We start from the raw sequence: 21,065 nt of genomic DNA, 5'->3' as shown, positions 1-21,065 counted from the left end.
GAGCCAATTAACAGACAGAGTTGTGTCTTTTGCTTCCACACTTCTTCCTGTTAGAGCTGCAGTATTTCTGGTCAGGTGATCTATGAGGCAGCACACAGACCATCACAAAATGGTGGTTAAAGGCAAGAGATGTAAAAAGGCAATATTATATATATATATATATATATATATATATATATATATATATATATATATATATATATATATATATATATATATATATATATATATATATATACCAGTTTGGTAAGATTCTTGCCACTTAATTTGATTAAAACTATCTGGTGCTAAAGTATTCATTTTGGGGGTATAGTTTTTCTTTAATTTAAAACAGTTCACAGTTCAACTGAACTGAAAAAAGTGTTGGAAGGTGAACAACCCCTTAAGGAAAGAAAACAACGGAATTGGAGGCTATTAGCAACTACATCTAGGCAAACAACAGTACTTTATGTCCTCTGCTTTCTGCACAAAACCTAAATTGAAAGCCCATAAAAAAAGGGGAAATTTTGCCTAAATTACCCTATGTACAGTGCAACATAATTCGTAGCGCTGTTAATATATTAGCAAATCCAGATTCTGAGAACTGTAGTAGGACATCATTTAGGAGCAAACCTAAATGAATGTACTTACCGGTAGCATAGCTTCAGCCCATTCACCATGGCCTCTTTGAAGAAGTTTTATTCTCTCAATGTCATAACATATTTGTACAAGATCACCCACTTGAAAAGGTGATGTTCCACCTTCTGCACCTTGAGCAGCATCACCACTTCGAACAACATTTGCCTTTGTAAGAACAGCTGGGTTAAATGTCCACCTGGAAAAAATGTTAATATACATTATACACTGCACACTGAAGACCTGCAATTGACTTTTCTAAATATCAAATTAATTGAACTGTACTGCAGGTTACCTGGAGTCATAACTTAAAGGGGTGGTTCCCCTTTAAGTTAACTTTAAGTATGTTATCGAATAGGCCAATTATAAGCAACTGTTTAATTCGTCTTCATAGTTTTTTTTTTTTGATTACTTGCCTTCTTCTGACTCTTTCCAGCTTTCCAATGGGGGTCACTGTCCCCATCTAAAATGCTCTGCAAGGCTACAAATGTACAGTTATTGCTACTTTTTACTACTCATCTTTCAGGCCTCGCCTATTCATATTCCAGGTTCTTATTCAATGAATGGTTGCTAGGGTAATCTGGCCCCTAGCAACCAGATTGCTGAAATTGCAAACTGGAGAACTGATGAATAAAAAGCTAAATTATTCAAAAACCATAAAAATGAAATTTACAAATGGTCAGAATATCACTCTCTACATCATACGAAAAGTTAACTCAAAGGTGAACAACCCCTTTAAGCAAATTATAATATGACTAATTGGAGATAACTCAAAAGCAAAATTAAAATCGAATGCTTTTCTATGGTCAAATAAGACTCCGATTATGTTTTATAAGCAATTATTGACACAAGCTGAACAAAAGCAAAAAGTTTGTTGTGGCAAGTGAGCTGCGTTGATCAGAAATCACAACTACATGATTCTACATCTACAATTCTGTACAACTCAGATTAATGTAATCCATACAACCAGTACTAGACATTATCGCACAACATTTCCTGGAAATTCAATGCTCTGCTAAAGCCAACTAATTCTAGCCTTCCTCAAGGTCACGTGGCACGGTTTTCTTTCCTTCCTGCCCTTTTCAAGATTTAAAAAACCCACACAGATTGGTAGAGGAAGTGAAGCCACGGTTTACTGCAGCATTTAGAGCTATTGCCCACAACCTTAGAGTAATAGCACACAAGCCTCAATATGTAATAAAAGGCACACAGTTTACTTAGGTTCAGTTATCCAGAACAACCAATAAGATGCTTGCTTTTTAACAGGTGACCAGTAAATGATACCTGCTGCTTGTCTGCGATAGGTGACTAGACATAAAAATGTTTTTGTACTAAAATTCGAATTTCTCTCATCTTTTTATTAAACCAACCTCGACCAAACTACCATCCACGAGTTTAACTTAGTTATCAATAAAAGAACGTGAATAATTGGTGCAGCAAAAGACTCAATAAAGTGGAGCAAAAACTAGTTTTTCAGATTTGATGCCTACATTTTTTGGGATATCGTCCGAAAACCACAAATCATGCGACTTTTCAGACGAAACCAAGTGCAGATCCCAAAAACCCTCAACCAGAAAAAAATCAAGATTTAATAAATAACCCCTTGATGTTTTCTTTGCAGCTGCCACTGAAAAAAAGCATTTGACATAACAACCCTGTCTGTCCTTGCTTCTTATACCACTGAATGTAAAGCAGCAGGTCTAACACACAGAGAAGTGACAGACAGACAGACCTCAACTCCAAAATGCTTGAGAATTTTTGCACCAAGATCAGCCTGTCACCACTCTGTGTGCGTCCAATACAGTATGAATAATTCTACGTGAAAGGCAAAAGGGGCATTTTTGCTGCTCACTTCAACATGGTAACACCAGAGTGCCATCACTCTTCTATTCCACAACCTCTTTTCCTGGAAATGAAATGCCCAAAACTGTCATGTCACTGATTAGCTTTAATTGAAACAGACTGTCACAAAAAAATCACTGGCAATTTTCAGCACCAGAATACACATTTGATCATTTACAGGATGAAAATAGTCTGACAAAAGGTGACAGGCAATGTCCATTATAGCCCTATTCCTTATTTAGACTGGAAGCAAAGGATCATTATACCTTCTAAATTCATATAATATATTAATTATACTTATACTTACTTTGCCTCACATTTTCAAGCAATAATAGGGTAACCTGTGAGTGCACTAACTGGGTCAGTGCAAATGATGGAGTACTTCAAACACTTGGTCATATGCCCTTAAAGAAATTGTGGAAAGCCAACGTATACTATGAAGCTGCTAAGAAATATATTTTAATTCATTATAAAGAAACTGTTTTAGAGTGGAGATTCCATTAAGGCAACTGCATGTTTTTTGTCATCTCACCAACCTGTTTCCACTGGGGTACTGCACTACAATATCATGATCTTCATCAATGCCACACACAGTACCGGTAGTGGTTAGGGTTTCAAACATGCCGTCAGTCCAACCTCCATGACCATGCTGCAATGACTGAACAATTTCCAACTCTAAATCAATATTAACTAGATCACCGATGAGCAGGCCACCTGGATTCCGATTACCATTCTGTTCACCTGAATAAAATTCAAAAAAACAGCAATACCCTAAATAAACATTTCTTTACCCATTGCTCTTTAAATAAATGGAGTGTAATATGTGCTAAATCACAGAAAATAGATCAATATTAATGTGTTGGGTGGCGGAGCATAATCAAACATATTTATCAGTAACATAGTTAGCCAATGTCAACAGCCAATGAACCAGGTCTTGTCTAGAGCCTTTATCAAGACAAATGGCCACAATAAAAACCATGTTTCCCCATTGTGTTATGAACCCCCATCCAATAACAATATCATATATGTCGCCTGCACTTGTAAAGGCTCATTCAAACAGTCACCTAAGCAAACCCTGATAAAATACAAAAACAGACAAAAAATTGGCAATGGCAAACAAATCATATGGTGTCATTATGGTAGAGGGTGTGACAAAATGGGGAACATATTTCAAAGTAGATGTTACTGTGACTATTTCTCCCTCACACAATGAGGCTCATTTATCAACACTGGGCAAATTTGCCCAAGTGCAGTAACCTATAACAACCAATGAGTGACTGGCTTTTTTTCAGGCAGCTGCAGGTATAACCATGAATATTTTCCTGGCAACCAATAAAATTGTTGCATTCATGGTTATACCTGCAGCTGCCTGAAAAATGCTAGTCACTGATTTGTGACTGCCCATGGGCAAATTTACCCTGATATTTTAAAAGGGAGTACATTTTTATAATACAAAGAAAATACAGAAATTACATTGCACCATTTATAAAGATATATTTATATTGATAGCTCTTCTGTATTATAACCAGATACAGACCTACTAAAATATCTTTTGCAACATATTAACAGGATACATTCTTCCTTGTAAGAATTTCACTTTAAAAAGGGAATGCAGCATCCCATTATTCAGGCAAGAAAAGGACTCACCTAACACAGGACAATGATCTCTGTAAAAAGAACCACCTTTAGCATCCTGGACACATTTCAGGTCAGACTAAAGGGGAAGAAAAGAAAGTAAGATAAATTAAAGCCAGAAAATGATGTGTAGATATTGGCACATGAACACAGATGCTATAGAAATTTCTATTTTACTTAAAGGGTTGGATAACTTTTGTTATAGAATGGCCAATTCTAAGCAATTTTTCACTAGGTTATATTTATTTATTTTGTATAGTCTTTTTAATTATTTGCCTTTTTCTTCTACCTCTTTCCAGTTTTGAAATGGGGGTCATTTATTTTTATTCATCTTTCTATTCAGGCCTCTAATATTCATATTCCAGTTTCTTATACAAATCAGCACACAGTTGGTAGGGTAATGTGTACCCTAGCAAACAGATGGCTGAAATTGCAAAATGGAGAGTTGCTGAATAAAAAGCTAAATAACTCAAAAACCACAAAAAATAAAAACCATTTGCAAAATGTCTCAGAATATCACTCTCTACACTATACTAGAAGTTAACAACCCCTTTAATAAAGGTAGCTTTTCTGATAATATCACAAAGGGCATTGTATTGCTACCACTGCTGTTTCAGCCTTATTACATCTACTCACCTGTCACTGTTTCCCAACATAGCAATGGCAAACACATCCCACCATAGTTATGGCAAATGTATTGCCTAATGGGACAGTGACAGGTAGCCATCTTGGTCATCTTGGAGTTGCTAAGCCAAGGTCTGACTGTCATCGCCACCATACAAAAAAAGCCAATTGCCCCCAACTGTTTCTGTGTAGACCAATTACACAAGACAGCAATGTCTGAGAGAGAGAGAGAATCAATTAAAACGATAATGTCACTTGAAAAATATATGGAGTCCTTCTGTACACTGAAGGCAAAACAATACATTGAAGGGCTGCAACTAGGCTATGCATGTTGCATTGCTCTCTTGCAGTTTTGACAATGAAAATTACTTTCCAACACTTTAAACACTTTATTAAATATAATAAATGAATGGTGGCAGGAAGTAAGAGAAAGGAAGACGGACCAAGCATACCACAATGCATAAATTATGTTATTTTGGTTACTGTGTGTGCCTATTTTAATGAATTTTAAGTGATACCATTTAAGATTATGTTTTAACATAATCAGTTTTCATATGGAAGAGTCAAAGGGAGAGGAAGGGTGCGCCTTGAAGAAGGGTTCTGTTGTATCCTGTTGGTTTTTGAATTTGTAGATGTCCAGCATTAGGTTTAAAATAGAGCTTCATCTTGTATTTAACATTAGAAGGATTTAAGAACACAAAGAACTTCATCATGATGCACGTGCTTGGTGGTATTCATAAAAGACCTACCAAAGGCACCCAAGCTGGCAAAAGGTCACAACAAAAGACTTCATAGAGGGATACATAAAGAAGCTATTCTTTTGACATGTCCCACCCCCAAGCTAGTTTAAATCTTTGTCTGAACTGCTTACCATGCCTTCAAATCCAACCCTATACAGATTTTTTGCTCCATTGTCCCACAACACATATGCTGCACTGTGTGGGCTTGATGCACTCCAATCTTGAATTTCGGTTACCTACAAAGGACAAACGATCTCATGTTACATATTTCTCTGCCATCATATTAAACTTGACTACATAAATCACATTTATTTATTGAACGCGTTTCTATTTGCCATTTAAACCATGCATAGCATTGATTATGCATCATATTACAGAGAGAGAGTGAGAAATACAAGTATGCCAATCAACATGCAATAAAAACTGGGGCTGGCCCAAAGCCAAAGGCTGGTATCCCCAGTTCGGTCCTGCAAAATACCTGGACCACAAAATTGTATGGCGGGGCCTGATTTAATACAGACATGGCATCAGTCGTCCAGAATTATCATGATGAAAACATAATGCAACCCTTAGAATTTTTATCACTTTGCACTTGTGTTATTGAGCCCTCTTTTGTTTAACGGATAAGGAGTCTTTCTGTAATATGGAGTACCAAACACTAAACCAGTGGTTAAGGACATTTTTGCAGAGGCACCCACAGCTCATGAAAAGGTTAAAGATATATGAAAAAAAATTTTTCAGTCATTGAGCACAAAAATATATGGAAGTATCTCCGTAGCACCAAGCCAGCCTACAGATGTCAGCCCCATACTTTGGGCAGTGCCTGCCTTTCTTTTTTCTTGTTGTTTGGAAACAGTTTAAGAGAACCGCAGCAGTCAATAATGAATGCTGTTTTGGAGATTTTAATGTTCCATATCATGGAAAAAAAACTTTAATTTGAAAAACATAGCTTTTAAGTTAATCTACACTTGCTATATATGTAACTCAGCTGTATACCTCCTTGATAACACCTGTGTTAAGTTAACTTTATTTTTGCAGTGTAAACCAAAGGGTTTAGGCTTAGATCCTTATGATTCGGAATTTGTCCAAATCCTTTTCTCTGGTTCCAGGGGAATCCTGAACAGAACATGAACCCTTGCATAGGGAGAAACTGCCAAAGTGCATACAATAATTGCCAATGTGCGTGAAGACTACGCACACATTTTTTATTTTTAGTATAGCTCAGATTCGGCCAGGCTCTTGGATCCAGTCAAATAGCTCGGATTTGGCCGAATCCTGGATTCGTGCTTTTCTTATAAAAGTACAAGTACATTTTTAAAAACTCCAAATGAAAAATGGTTTGAAAAAGTAATCTGCTTACTTTGCCTCTCCTTCCATTACCACCATCTTGGTCTTCCCACTGCCAATCTACACCCCGCACTACTCTAGCTCCTGCAAAGATACCTCTTGCGGTTATCTTCTTTGACTTGCGTCGAGACTCCAGGAGCACCCTGAAATTAAATCAGAATAAGAAAATAACATTTTAGCTTTCTAAAATACAGAGGTTGAAAATCCTCCCTTGCGCACACATTTACATTTTAATTGCATATAAGCATACCTATGATACACAGATCAGCAAAATATGAATCTATATGACATGGCCAGATAGAGGCAACTGCTAAAATACAGTATTTATACAAAAGCAGATAATTTAGATAATAAATAGATAATACATTTATAAAATTAGATAACTAGATTCCCAGACTTCACCAATGATGGGTCTACTTTTAGTTTAATCATTAGAGGATGCACATATTGTTGTATTCAAATGAACAAGGCCCTTTTCCAAAGCCTTTTTACCTGAAAAGGAAAAGGATAATCTAACAGAAATGTATGGACAAAAGTGCAGTATATTATATACAGGTCTCCAGTGCAAGAACTACCTGGGCAGCCCTGCTTTAGAGCAGTACTGAACATCTTTTAAAATGCATAATGTATATAAAAAGAAATACAATTACAGTTCAAATATAAACAATGTAAATGGTTCAAACACAATAAATAAAAACAAACCCTCTATAAATCTGCCACCTAATAATGAGATACTGAAGGAGTAATACGCATTTTTGTAACTTACAAGTCTATAAGAAACTGTAAGAAAAGAGTTAAGACTTTGTCAGAGTTGTCTTTCCCCACTTTATGGACAAGCCAGGAAACTCTTGACTTCTTGACAAGTGTTCGTATAAACTGAGAAGTTTCAAAAGTTGTGATGATTTTCCCTGAGAAATGCATACGCACCTCTCACTTCCGGGTGTTGTGATCCTGTAAAAGCGATGTCTAAGGTGGTGCTTATCCCCATGGTAGCACACAGTGCACAGATCATAGTTGGTACATTCGGCACATTTCCAACGGATTCCAATAATGGGTTGCTGGCGGCATGTATCGCACATCGTCCCATCATGTTTAATGCCTTTGAAAAAAAAAAAGAAATTGACAACATTCATTGCCTATCAAGGTAAAAAAGGAACACTTTTTTTTTCCAAAATCAAAAACTGTTGCATTTTTTTTATTCTTAAATTGACAATATAAGCACTTTCAGATTTGTAACTACTGATCCAAAAGCTCAGATCCCATTGCTGTCTATATACACTTGTTTGCTGTCAGATATGTGCAACTCTGGCAAAGTATTCTGTCTACCCAGAAGGAGAATAAATTAATTAAGAATGCTCAAATTGCTTTATGAAGAAGCAACAACTAGTTTAGACCTAATAAAGAAGCCATGCACTTTAAACCACAGTTGAAGAGACTTTTAGATCACACTAGTTTTTTGGGGAAGGCCTGTCCAAGCCAAACTCTAGTAATAATCTCTGACCTATACAACATATCACATTATATTATAAAAGGGAAACATGCAGGTATGGGACCTGTTATCCAGAATGCTTTGGACCTGGGGTTTTCCAGATAACAGATGTTTCCATAATCTGGATCTTCATACCTTTAATCTATTTGAAAATGATTTAGACCCCAATAAGCTGGTTTTGCTTCCAGTAAGGATAAATGATATCTTAGTTGGGGTCACATACAAGGTACTGTTTTATTATTACAGAGAAAAACAAAATAATTTTTAATAATTTGAATTGATTATAATGGAGTCTATGGGAGACAGCCTATCCATAATATCCGCTTTCTGGATAACGGGTTTCCGGATAACGGAACACATACCTGTATAAATATTTACCCGCTCAGATAAAAAAAAAATTTGCATATCAATGCATTTTTAGGACCGATATGCACCTGTCACCAGGTAAACAGTATAAACCGTAACTAAATTGACCTCATGAAAAATAAAATTGCATTCGTTTGGCAAACTACATTTATGCATCATTTGAGCTATTTAGTTTTGCTCCTCTGTAAATAAAACTAGATTTGAGGTAATAAAACCACGCAGACAGTGAGGCTGAGCAATGCTCTTGCTAGTTATGCCATGATGGGAAATGCCACTGCTGACTTGTACAAGTAAAATTTGCTTACAGGAAGTATACTTATTTTAAATTTAATCCAGGAAAATATTCTGAAAGCCGACTGGGAGAGGAACAAGATCATTTTCTGCTGTTCCACCATAAGCTACAGAGAATAAACTGCTTCATGCTCTGATGGGATTTTCTGTATGGAGAGTTCAATGAGATCCCATGAGACTGGACTGCACAATAGTCTGTTGGACAAGTCTTTGATGTGTGGTGAATTAAAACATAACAACATAATAAATATGCCCCTAGCTGTTCACTGATCAACCTTCTATCTGTGTCTACTCCACAAAACACACTTTGATTCTACGTTAGAAATACATGTATGGGACCTGTTATCCAGAATCCTCGGGACCTGGGGGTTTCTGGATAACAGATTTTTCTGTGATTTGGATCTTCATACCTTCAAGTTGGCCATAGATGTTATGATTTTTAAAAGATCTTTTTGTTATCGTAAGACCAAGCTTATCTTGAAACGATCGTTTAAATGTATGATTTGTCCATCAACTAAAAAGACCAATTTAAGTTTGTTGTCTAGTTGAAGATAGGAAAACTGAGGGTAGCTGCCTGCTTGGCCCTGCAAACAATCGGACAATAGATATATTTCACTGTGATGATGAAAATTTTCTAACCGGGCCGATCAATTTTCTGACCGATGCCAGACCAAAAATCATTGGATGCACGGTCGTTCAATTCCCACTAACCTCACGATAATTTGACGGGTTGGTTGGATTGCACTGAAATTTGTCGGTTATCAAAGAAAGATCTTTGCGTCTATGGGGCCTTAAGTCTACTATAAAATCATTTAAACAATAAAAAAATCCAATAGGCTAATTTTGCTTCAAATAAGGATTAATTATATATTTTGGATATTATTTGGATAATATGGAGTCTATGGGAGACAGCCTTTCTGTAATTCTGAGCTTTCTGGATAACAGGTTTCTGGATAACTGATCCCATACCTGTACTACCGCCTGTATCTAAGGGGCAGATTTATCAAGTGTCTATGTGAATTAGAGGGAATTTTCTAAGCAAAAAATTTTTTGGATACTTCGACCATCGAATAGGATACTACGACTTCGAATTTACTTCGATTCAAAGTAAAAAACGTTCGACTATTCGACCATTTGATAATCGAAGTACTGTCTCTTTAAATAAACTTCGACTTCAATATTTTGCCAAATTAAACCTGCTGAAGTGATATGGGGACCTGCCAGAGCATATTTTTAGGTTTTTTGGATTCGAAGGAAAATCGTCCGATCATACGATAAAATCGTTTGAATCATATGATTCGAAGTACGATCGGAATACGATCGTACGATGTATAAAATCCTCCGACTTCGAATGTCAGAGGATTCTATTTGATGGTCGAATTTCGAAGTATTTTTTATTTCGAAATTCGACCCTTGATAAATCTACCCATAAGAATGTATTTATAAAGATGTTAAGTTTAGCCAAAAAAAGAGCAGAATTTACATTAAAATGTTACTCCCCCCGCTACCAAAATGCTGATTAAGTAGCTTGAATAAATGCTCTTTTCTTTCAAGATATTTCAATGCAAATGTAATTTTTCTACATTATATTTACTCATTACTATTTACTATCCTGACGGATTAGGCAAAAATAGTGCATAAAATTATATTTGTGCGCTACATGATTTTACTCCACATATATAAATCTGACCCCTAAATTACACTTGATAGAATATTCATCTGGGGACTTCTAAAACTTAGAGCTTCACCAAGGCTGCTGCAGGCAGAAATATAGAAATATATAGGTCACCAACAACAGAACATCAGACTGTGGACTCTACTAAAGGGGAAAAATGACAAAATATGCAGTGTTATTGAATTTAAACTGAAAGTTCACACTGAACTTTAGTATGCTATTGACTTTTTTCCCAGTAGCCCTCCAGTTTAAAATTTAAACTGTTAGTTGGTAGATAGGATTCCACCTAGAACAGGGGTCACCAACCTTTCTTATCCATGAGTAACAGTTAAATGTAAAAGGAGTTGGGGAGCAACACAAGCATGTAAAATGTTCCTGGGATGCCATATAAGGGTTGTGATAGGCTATTTGGTAGCTCCTATGTGGACAGGCAGCTTACAGGTGTCTCGATTAAGCAGTACACCTGTTTTTTACGCAACCAAAACTTGCCTCCATGCCTGGAATTCAAAAATAAGCACCTGCTTTGACGCCAATGAGAGCAACATCCAAGGGGTTAGTGAGAAACATGTTGCTCAAGAGCCACTGGTTTAGGATCACTGTAGTGCGGGTCAGGTTTTTCACGACCCAGCCGATATCAGCCCTCCCTCCACCTGCCTGAGCCCGACTTCCGGGTTTCTTTTATAGACCCGCGCCCCCCCCCCCCCACACTGACGTTGAACCCGGAAGTCAGAAGCCGGCATTGTAAGGTCACGGGCGGGGAGAACAGGCAGAAGAGCTCAACCCAAACCAACCCGCGGGTATTGGACCAGCCCGCACAACACTAGATCACTGTACTAGACACAAAGGTATATTCTAAATAGCAGAGGAGCATGGACAGTTACGTAATGCAAAAATAACCAAATTCTCTGAAATAATTTCAAGTTTAGGACTGCAAAGCGGCACAATATTTTAAAGGTCAATAACTTATTGTCTAAGAACATTAACGTTTACATCATACTAAGATATATCAAGATATATTTCCCATGAATTTGAAATTTCGACTAATCAAAATTTATTTAAAAAATGTAATATTCTAAACTCAGGTGAATAGGATCGACGCAAAAACTCAAATCAAATTGATTTCGATTTGAGTTTTAAAAACTCGATTTGAGAAAACTCGAATGTCAGGAAGGCTGCAAACAATTTCAAATTAATCCCTGGACATCTCCCATTGTCTAAAACAGCAATTCAGCAGGTTTTAGGTGGCGGACAGTCAAATTTGAGTTCTTGAAGGGCCAGAATTTTTCTAATTTTTTTAAAAACTCAAACCGAATTTGGAGAACTCCCTAGTCGAATTTGACAGTTTTGGCCATAAAAAAACTCAAGAATTCGAAATTGGACCCTTGATAAATCTACCCCAAAGTCCCTTAGTCTGTTTTTGCATAATGAAAGAAAATATAATTCTACACAACTTTGCAATATACATTTATTAAACAATGTCACACAGGTAACTCTTGTTTAATCGTTTTTCTTCTGCTGCTACACTGTTTCAAAAATCAGAAACTAGCATGACAATGGATAGGGACAAAGATACTAGTTTCAATATGTGTCATGAACATATTTTGGGAAAGTGCTTTGAATTTTAATTTCTTCAATTAGGCAAAAAAATAAATAAATAAAATGTTATTGTAAATGTTCAATCGCTGTTGAAATTAGAATATCTTTATACTCTCTGCCCTCCTAAATCCAGACAAACAATTTAACAGAAGCTATCTGAATAAAAGACCTGACTGCTACATTGTTTCAAAAATACTGCTTTCAAATATGGTTACTTTTGGGGTGGTAAACGGTGTCAAAATGCCACTGCTGCTGATGTTTTGAAATAGAAAATGCCCTGCCTGATGCACATGGAGTGGTGACATGTAGCCCTCAGAACCAAAAACATATAGATAACAGCAGTGGTCAAACTACCCTGAATGCCGCTAGCCTTAGAAAAGTTGAATTAATGTACATTAATGTTTTCTGCACCTCCTAACCACTCATCACATAAGAATGAAGTCCAAAAACAGGGATGTGCAAACAACTCCGAAAATACCTACCAAAATAATTTAACTCCTCTCTGAGTTCCTCTCTTGGGACAAATAATTTTACTTCAAAAATTACTAAATGAAAATACTGCCTTGGTATATCACTTTCTGCATCAAACCTAATGTTAAAGAGATACTGACAGCAGAAATTAAACCACTTTTACATCTATCATAGTATTGTCTTTGTTTGCTACTTATAATTTTGCCATAAAGTATTGGCTCAAAGATTGTTACATTACCCATATGACTTCCCATACTCGTCTATGAGGGGGCTGCCATATTTGTGCAGCAGGAGTCCGTTAGCATTAGAAACATTAACTGACAGGCTGAGATGGGACAGTCAGGTTGGAAAAATAGTCAGGTTTAGGAACATCAACTAACAATTATTTACAAAAAGAGACCTGTCAGCAAAAAAAATGATCAACATGACCTATAGCTAATGTTGAGGGGCAGATTTATCAAGGGTCGAAGTGAATTTGAGCAAATTTAAAAAGTATTTTTGGATACTTCGACCATCGAATAGGATACTACGACTTCGAATTTACTTTGACTTTTATTCAAAGTAAAAATCGTTCAACTATTCGATAATCAAAGTACTGTCTCTTCAAAAAAAACTTCGACTTCAATACTTCGCCAAATTAAACCTGTTGAAGTGCTATGTTAGCCTATGGGGACTTTCTACAGCATTTTTCAACGTTTTTGAAGTCGAAGTAAAAATCGTTCAATCGTACGATAAAATCAAATAGTTTGATTCAAAGGATTTAATGGTTCAATCGTTCGATTTTACTTTGACCGCAGAACAGCCAAATACGATGAAAAAACGTAGAATTCGATATTCGAATTGTCGAATTTCTAAGTATTTTTTAACTTCGAAATTCGACCCTTGATAACTCTGCCCCTGAATGTACAATCATATTTTAAAAAGTAGTTTTTACCATCAGTATGACTTTAAGTAAGGTGAATGGCAACCTGTGCACCAAAACACACTTACAGATAACTTGCAGCCTTCATTGCACTTGTTTAACTACAACTCCCAAAATACACTCAAAGGCTGGCAACAAGCGTTACTCGATAATACACTACTGGCTCTTTGTAACATCAGTAATAATGGTAAGAAGAATATCATTAAAGGAGACATATAGGATAAATGTACTTATTAATTGTAGGTAATTATAAGTAATATATGGTGTTGCTTTTACATGGTGCTAAAAATGAATATTATAATATAATAATAATATTTTTAAATATAGCCCCTTTATTGGAGCACCCTATAGATGTTCTCTGGTCCCAGTCTGTGTTTCAAATGAGTGGTGGTCGTGTCCTAATGGTCCCTGCCAGAAGCACAGTAGGAGGGGGACAGCCAATCACAGCCCTGCAGTCACAAAAGCACAAGACAGGCTTCAGTTCCCTATCCAGTCCTGCTAGTTGCTGATTGGTTCTTGTCCTACAGTACAGTGAGCGGAGAGCCGCCGGCTCCCCTGCACAGCCTGGGAATTCAGGGCGCAGGAAGTGGAAGAGAAGGGAGGGATTATTAGGGTTTTTGCATAAATATTCAATAAATCAGCATGAAACACAACTTTTTTTTTTAAGCACAATTCTTATATATCTAAATGAATAAAATTCTTATTTTATAAACAAAATGTCTCCTTTAAGGATAGTGTCTATAATAAGAATAATGACGATAAAAAGGATATATTTGTGCAGTAAAGGCAGAATATGAAATTGGACAATGTTCTATATCTTTAGCCTATCAATAACACAGCTGTGTCTGTGGAAATCTTAGTGCTAGCATTTATTTGCTTTTAAAACTGTAATGCTCTCTACAGAGTCCTATTAGGAAACAATAGAGAACTCTGGGTATTATCTATAGCACAATCATTCATTTGTCCCCAAGGTGCCCACCTTGTAAGAATTGGGAACAACTTTGTATGGTAGCATTGGCACAAATATCAGCAGGCACTACCAGAGCAATGAAAAAAACAGGAAGACTACCTCTCACAATGACTAAGTTCAGCAGGCACAAAGCTGAGTATTAGTGGGTACAGGACAAACAGTAAGTTCAGCAGGCACAAAGCGGAGTATTAGTGGGTACAGGACAAACAGTAAGTTCAGCAGGCACAAAGCGGAGTATTAGTGGGTACAGGACAAACAGTAAGTTCAGCAGGCACAAAGCCGAGTATTAGTGGGTACAGGACAAACAGTAAGTTCAGCAGGCACAAAGCCGAGTATTAGTGGGTACAGGACAAACAGCAAGTTCAGCAGGCACAAAGCGGAGTATTAGTGGGTACAGGACAAACAGTAAGTTCAGCAGGCACAAAGCGGAGTATTAGTGGGTACAGGACAAACACTAGGTTCAGCAGGCACAAAGCGGAGTATTAGTGGGTACAGGACAAACAGCAAGTTCAGCAGGCACAAAGCGGAGTATTAGTGGGTACAGGACAAACAGTAAGTTCAGCAGGCACAAAGCGGAGTATTAGTGGGTACAGGACAAACAGTAAGTTCAGCAGGCACAAAGCGGAGTATTAGTGGGTACAGGAATTGTGCCAGTCACATAGGGAAGTGGAACATGAATGTAAAGAGGTGTCTGTTGGCAATTGCAGTTTGTCAGCAGGAGGGTAAAACCAAAGCACTAGATGAACAGGAGTATGAGGTGCGGCCCATGCCCTCAGTCACTCACCAGTAGGCGCACTGTCCATTATCCTCAGGTCATAGGCCCCGGAGCAGCGGTAATTGGCAGCGGTGCCATTGTCCCAGACCACCACCACCTCTTCGGGGCTTTCGAAGCTTCGTACTGTGCCCACATGACCCTCTCCTCCGTCCTGTTTCCCCCATTTCCAATCCGGGCCCCGCGCAACCCGAGCCCCCACCCCCTCCACCATCACTCGGTTATTCCGGGAGCCGCTCATCCCCCCCGAATTGAGGAGGGGCTCGGGGAGGGCTGCTTCGGGCCTCACTTTTGCGGCTGATGGATTCACAAATGCAAAACGGGTTTTCCTGCGAAACGGGAACAGTTCCCCGCACACTCACCCACCCAGGACGGAAATAGCGAGGAGGAAAGCAAGCAAGGCCCACAACACACACTGGGACAAGCGCGGGCTAAGCGCGGCCATTGGGGAGCGGGAACGCGCACGGGGTTGCTAGCGGGGGCATGTGAAGAGAGGCGGAGCTAAGACTTGCTGTGTCCGATTTACCTCGCTCGGAGACCAGTCAATGGTTACATGGTATTTGTTTTTGAATAGAGAAAAGACACACGCGGGGAGCATTTGATGTCACGGTCTCTTCACTGGCACTGGTAATGAAACTGCAGCATTATTATAGGTACTGACTACCAGCTGCTTCTCTTACTAAGCTCTGTATTTGTATTTGAAAGGGGTGGTTCACCTTTGACGTAGCTTTTAGTATGCTAAAGAATGGCTAACTCTAAGCAACTTTTCCATTGGTTTTAATTATTTATTTCTGACAGTTGTATAATTATTTCCCTTTATCTTCTGACTCTTTGCAGCTTCCAAATGGGCGTCGGTGACGCCATCTAAAAACAAATGCTCTGTAAGGCTACAAATATATTGTTATTGCTACTTTTTATTACACATCTTTCTATTCAGGCCTGTCCTATTCATATTCTAGTCTCTTATTCATATCAATGCATGGTTGCTAGGGGAATTTGGGCCATAGCAACCAGACTGCTTAAAGGGATCCTGTCATCGGAAAACATGTTTTTTTCAAAACGCATCAGTTAATAGTGCTACTCCTACAGAATGCTGCACTAAAATCCATTTCTAAAAAGAGCAAAAAGGTTTTTTTATATTCAATTTTAAAATCTGATATGGGGCTAGACATTTTGTCAATTTCCCAGCTGCCCCCAGTCATGTGACTTGTGCCTGCACTTTAGGAGAGAAATGCTTTCTGGCAGGCTGCTGTTTTTCCTTCTCAATGTAACTGAATGTGTCTCAGTGGGATATGGGTTTTTACTATTGAATGCTGTTCTTAGATCTACCAGGCAGCTGTTATCTTGTATTAGGGAGCTGTTATCTGGTTACCTTCCCATTGTTCTTTTGTTTGGCTGCTGGGGGAAAAAGGGAGGGGGTGATATCACTCCAACTTGCAGTACAGCAGTAAAGAGTGATTGAAGTTTGTCAGAGCACAAGTCACATGACTTGGGGCAGCTGGGAAATTGACAATATGTCTAGCCCCATGTCAGATTTCAAAATTGAATATAAAAAAATCTGTTTGCTCTTTTGAGAAATGGATTTCAGTGCAGGATTCCTGATCTTTATATTCAGCTCCTTTCCTATTCATATTCTAGTCTCTTATTCAAATCAGTGCATGGTTGCTAGGGGGATTTGCATCTTAGCAACCAGATTACTTAGAATGAAAATTGAAAAGCTGCTGAATAAAAAGCTAAATAACTCAAAAACCACAAATAATAAAAAATGAAAACCAATTGCAAATCGTCTCAGAATATCACTCTCTACATCATACTAAAAGTTATCTCAAAGGTGAACCACCCCTTTAACTTTCAGTATGATGTAGAGAGTGAAATTCTGAGATAATGTGCAATTGGTTTTCATTTTTATTATGTGCATTATTATTTGTGGTATTTGAGTTATTTCGTTTTTTATTCAGCAGCTCTCCAGTTCGTCATATCAACAATCTGGCTGCTAGGGTCCAAATTACCCTAGCAACGGTTTGAATAAGAGACTGTGAAATGAATAGGAGAGGGCTCCATTAGAAAGGGCGGGTTACAAAAAGCTACATTAACAATAAATTTGTAGCCTTACAGTGCATTTGATTTTAGATGGGACCAGTGACCCCCCCATTTGAAATCTGGAAAGAGTCAGAAGAAAAAGGCAAATCATTTGAAAACTATAAAAAAAATAAAACACGAAGGCCAATTGAAAGGTTCTTAAGAATTTGCCATTCTCTAACATACTAAAAGTTAACTTAAAGGCGAATTCAGGCTTCCAAACCAAAAGAGGCCCATATACAGAACCCTCTAATATACCCATCACAGTTACCTGTTTCTTCAAAAAGTATGAATAAATGCTGAAATTCAGCTGTTTAACAGTTCTTCTCTTTCTTCATCATTTGAAATGCTGGCAGGGAAGGAGGGACGAAAACACTGATGTTACAAATTGTAACAACTTCTCCACAATGCATTGCGCTGTGATGTTCCATTCCTTATTGAAATCACATGTGCAGAGAATTGTGGGGTTTGGAGGATGCAGGCTAAGGACAGCCTGCTGCTGATACAAAGTAACAGCAGTCAGCCAGCTCAGCAAAGTAGTCAGACAGATCAACAGGAGAACAGGGGGCCAGGCTTAGGGAACTGTCAGAAACCATTAAAAATCATGAAAAGTCTGCATATTTTTTAATTGATACATATTCCAAAATTGTTTGAAATTTGGAACTCCCAGCAAAGCACGTGTTACACATATCCCTTTCAGGTGCCCTTGGAATGGAAAAGGGTTTCCACAAGGCCACCACACAAACTTACTTAAAGGGGTCGTTTACTTTCCAAAAACTTTTTTCAGTTCAGTTGTTTTCAGATTGTTCCCCAGAATAAAATACTTTTTTTCCACACTAGTTACGAATAACCCAGCATTTCCATCTGCACTCAAGCCTACCGCATTCCGAGAATGGCTGGTAGATGGACATCTACAAATTGCCCATATAATGGAACAGGGACAATTAGCAGATTTAAATCTTCTTAGACGGGCCAGGCCGACTGTAAATTTGCAAGATTATCAATACCGCAAGCTTAAGCATTTTTTTGGGTATCTAGGAGGCGCTAACAAATTAGGACGACCCCTTATGCCCTTTGAGACTCAATGAGCTAGGGAAACCCCCCTTAAACATATAATCTCTTCAATATATGATATGCTATCAAGTAAGAGTAAGAGAAAGCAGCTGCCTTTTGTCCGGGCATGGGAGCAGGACCTGTGACTGGACGTCTCAGAACTTCTCCAGAAATGGATTCCCAGTTTAATATACAGCTCTAGATGTTGCAAGATCCAAGAGTTAAATTATAAAATCTTAAGTAGATGATATCACACCCCAGACAAGTTACATAAGATATATCCAACCACAAGTAACACCTGCTGGAGGTGTAAAGCAGATAGGTACGTTACTACATATATTCTGGGACTGCCCAGCTCTCACAAACTACTGGCCGGTAGTTCTGAAAGCCTGTTCCCAGGTACTAGGAAGAGATCTATCCTTATCGCCAGCCCGCATACTTCTATTATGGGACACAGAAAACACTGAAGGGATCCCTGATACGACTCTAGAGTATCATCTTCTTAACTCAGCCAAACTCCTAATCCCTAGACTCTGGAGATCCACTATACCATCAACTCCTAAAGAATGTATAGGGAAGGTTAACGAATTAGCAAAACTTGAGGAATTATCTACATTCACAGAAAAACAACACTCTAGCTTTAGGGATACATGGCTGAGGTGGTATTTATACAGGGACTCTGCAGAATATAGACAACTTCTGAACTCCTAAACTCATAACACAGATCGTTATCAGGGGTTCCTTCAATCTGTACTCTGAGCATTACTGCACGTTGCTAACATCCTATATTCCTTATACCCGTATAATCCTGAGGGGATTGTAATTGTTGCTGTATTGCCTTTGTGTAGCCAAGTCCCACTGAAACTAATTCAGTTACATTAAGTAGGAGAAATAACAGCCTGCCAGAAAGTAATTCCATCCTAAAGTGCAGGCACAAGTCACATGACTGGGGCAGCTGGGAAACTGACAAAATGTCTAGCCCCATGTCAGATTTCAAAATTGAATATAAAAAAATCTGTTTGCTCTTTTGAGAAATGGATTTCAGTGCAGAATTCTGTTGGAGCAGCACTATTAACGGACGTGTTTTGGAAAAAACATGTTTTTCCATGACAGTATCCCTTTAAGAACGATGCCCGAGTCGTGATGTCTTTTTTTTTTTTTGCTGTATCCCCCCTGCTCACTTTCCCCACTCCCTCTCCTTTTTTCCTTCTGTATCCCCCCCCTCTCCTTTTTGGAAAACAATAAAAATTATTATACAAAAAAAAAAAAAATACTTTTTTCTATTACTGTCCATTATTTATTTTTTTACTGTTTTTCCAAAATCTAAGTTTAAAATTGAATGTCCCTGTCTCTGGTGTTTAAGTCCGGCAGCTCAGTGATCCAGTCGCAGACTCTCAACTGTTAACATTTTGCAACATTTATTTGATACATTTCTCAGCAGCATCTCTGGAGTATTAGCAACTATTGTATCAAGTCTAACAGCTGCCTGTAATGAAACCCAGAGATTCTGCTCAGCAGGGACAAAGATAAGAAATGTATCAACTAAATCAGGGGTGTCCAAACTTTTTGCAACGAGGGCCAGATTTGGTGAGGTGAAAATGTGTGAGGGCCGACCATTCAGCCTGACAATCTTTGAACCGTTAATATCATTTAACTCATTTAAACAAGGAATCGCGCAGCCGTAGCAGTAATATTAAGGCACATTAGTGAAATGATCTGCCACTTGGTCTATACTGCTGCCTGTGTGCTGAAGGTGTTAGCAATAGACACGTACTGGCACATAGTGACACGCCACTCTCACATACTTCTTTAGTTTACTGTACTGGCACGTCAGTATGTCTCTTGACACCTTCAGCCCTAAAGAAGTATGCGAGCGCAGCGGGTCTTTACGTGTCTATTGCTAACACCTTTAGCACACAGGCTGCAGTATAGATCAAGTGGCAGATCATTTCACTAATTTGCCCAAATATTACTGCTACGGCTAAGGTGATTCCTGATTGCACTGTGCTGGCGGGCCGCGTTATAATTAATTTTTATAAAGGAGGCCGAGGGCCAGCGTAAATTTGAAAACGGGCCGCATTTGGCCCCCGGGCATGACTTTGGACATACCTGAACTAAATGTATCAATTTAGAACAGTTTACAGGGTCAGTGACCCCCCCCCCCCCGCTAGAGCTGCTTTAGAAGGTGAAAAAAAACACTTAACACTTCAATATTCGAAAAGCGGTAACACATAGAAAATAGAAAGTAATTGGTAAAAGTTGTTATTTCTGGTGATTTATCTGAAAACAACTAGTTGTTTGAAGGTGAACCACCCCTTTAACAGATGTTTCAATAATATGGGCACCCAGTTAAAATACGGTTAAAGTGATAGTGACACATTCCTATAAAAATCATTGGAACGTGTCAATATAAAGTAAATGCTGCACAAGTAATCGTTTCGATCAAAGCCCCCCAAAAAGCCGCCCCCAGCCCCCGCAAATCTGTGTTCACGCGACCCTCCAACACTGCTAAAAGTCCTTCTGAGCCATTTCAGTGACGCTGGGCTGGGGGCGGCGGATCCTTCCATAGGCTGAATTC

General features: G+C 38.3%; 1 protein-coding gene across 2 annotated transcripts in view; it reads right to left on the bottom strand.

Annotated features, from left to right (window-relative positions):
- Positions 1-15,885, bottom strand: part of mib1.L (MIB E3 ubiquitin protein ligase 1 L homeolog) — a 52,138-nt gene extending 36,253 nt beyond the window's left edge. Inside the window, exons 1-7 of one of the 2 annotated variants that reach the window (XM_018266459.2) lie at positions 15,368-15,885; positions 7,731-7,902; positions 6,817-6,946; positions 5,588-5,692; positions 4,105-4,171; positions 2,994-3,198; positions 631-814 (exon numbers count right to left, since the gene is read on the bottom strand). In XM_018266459.2, the coding sequence (XP_018121948.1) occupies positions 631-814; positions 2,994-3,198; positions 4,105-4,171; positions 5,588-5,692; positions 6,817-6,946; positions 7,731-7,902; positions 15,368-15,596 (1,092 nt within the window). In that variant the 5' untranslated portion in view covers positions 15,597-15,885. The remainder of the gene's footprint in view (positions 1-630; positions 815-2,993; positions 3,199-4,104; positions 4,172-5,587; positions 5,693-6,816; positions 6,947-7,730; positions 7,903-15,367) is intronic. The other variant, NM_001092336.1, reaches the window with a different exon arrangement.
- Between the last annotated feature and the right edge of the window lie 5,180 nt (positions 15,886-21,065).

The sequence above is a fragment of the Xenopus laevis genome, chromosome 6L (assembly GCF_017654675.1).
Source record: "Xenopus laevis strain J_2021 chromosome 6L, Xenopus_laevis_v10.1, whole genome shotgun sequence".
NCBI lineage: Eukaryota > Metazoa > Chordata > Amphibia > Anura > Pipidae > Xenopus > Xenopus laevis.
This window is presented reverse-complemented; position numbering and strand designations above follow the sequence as displayed.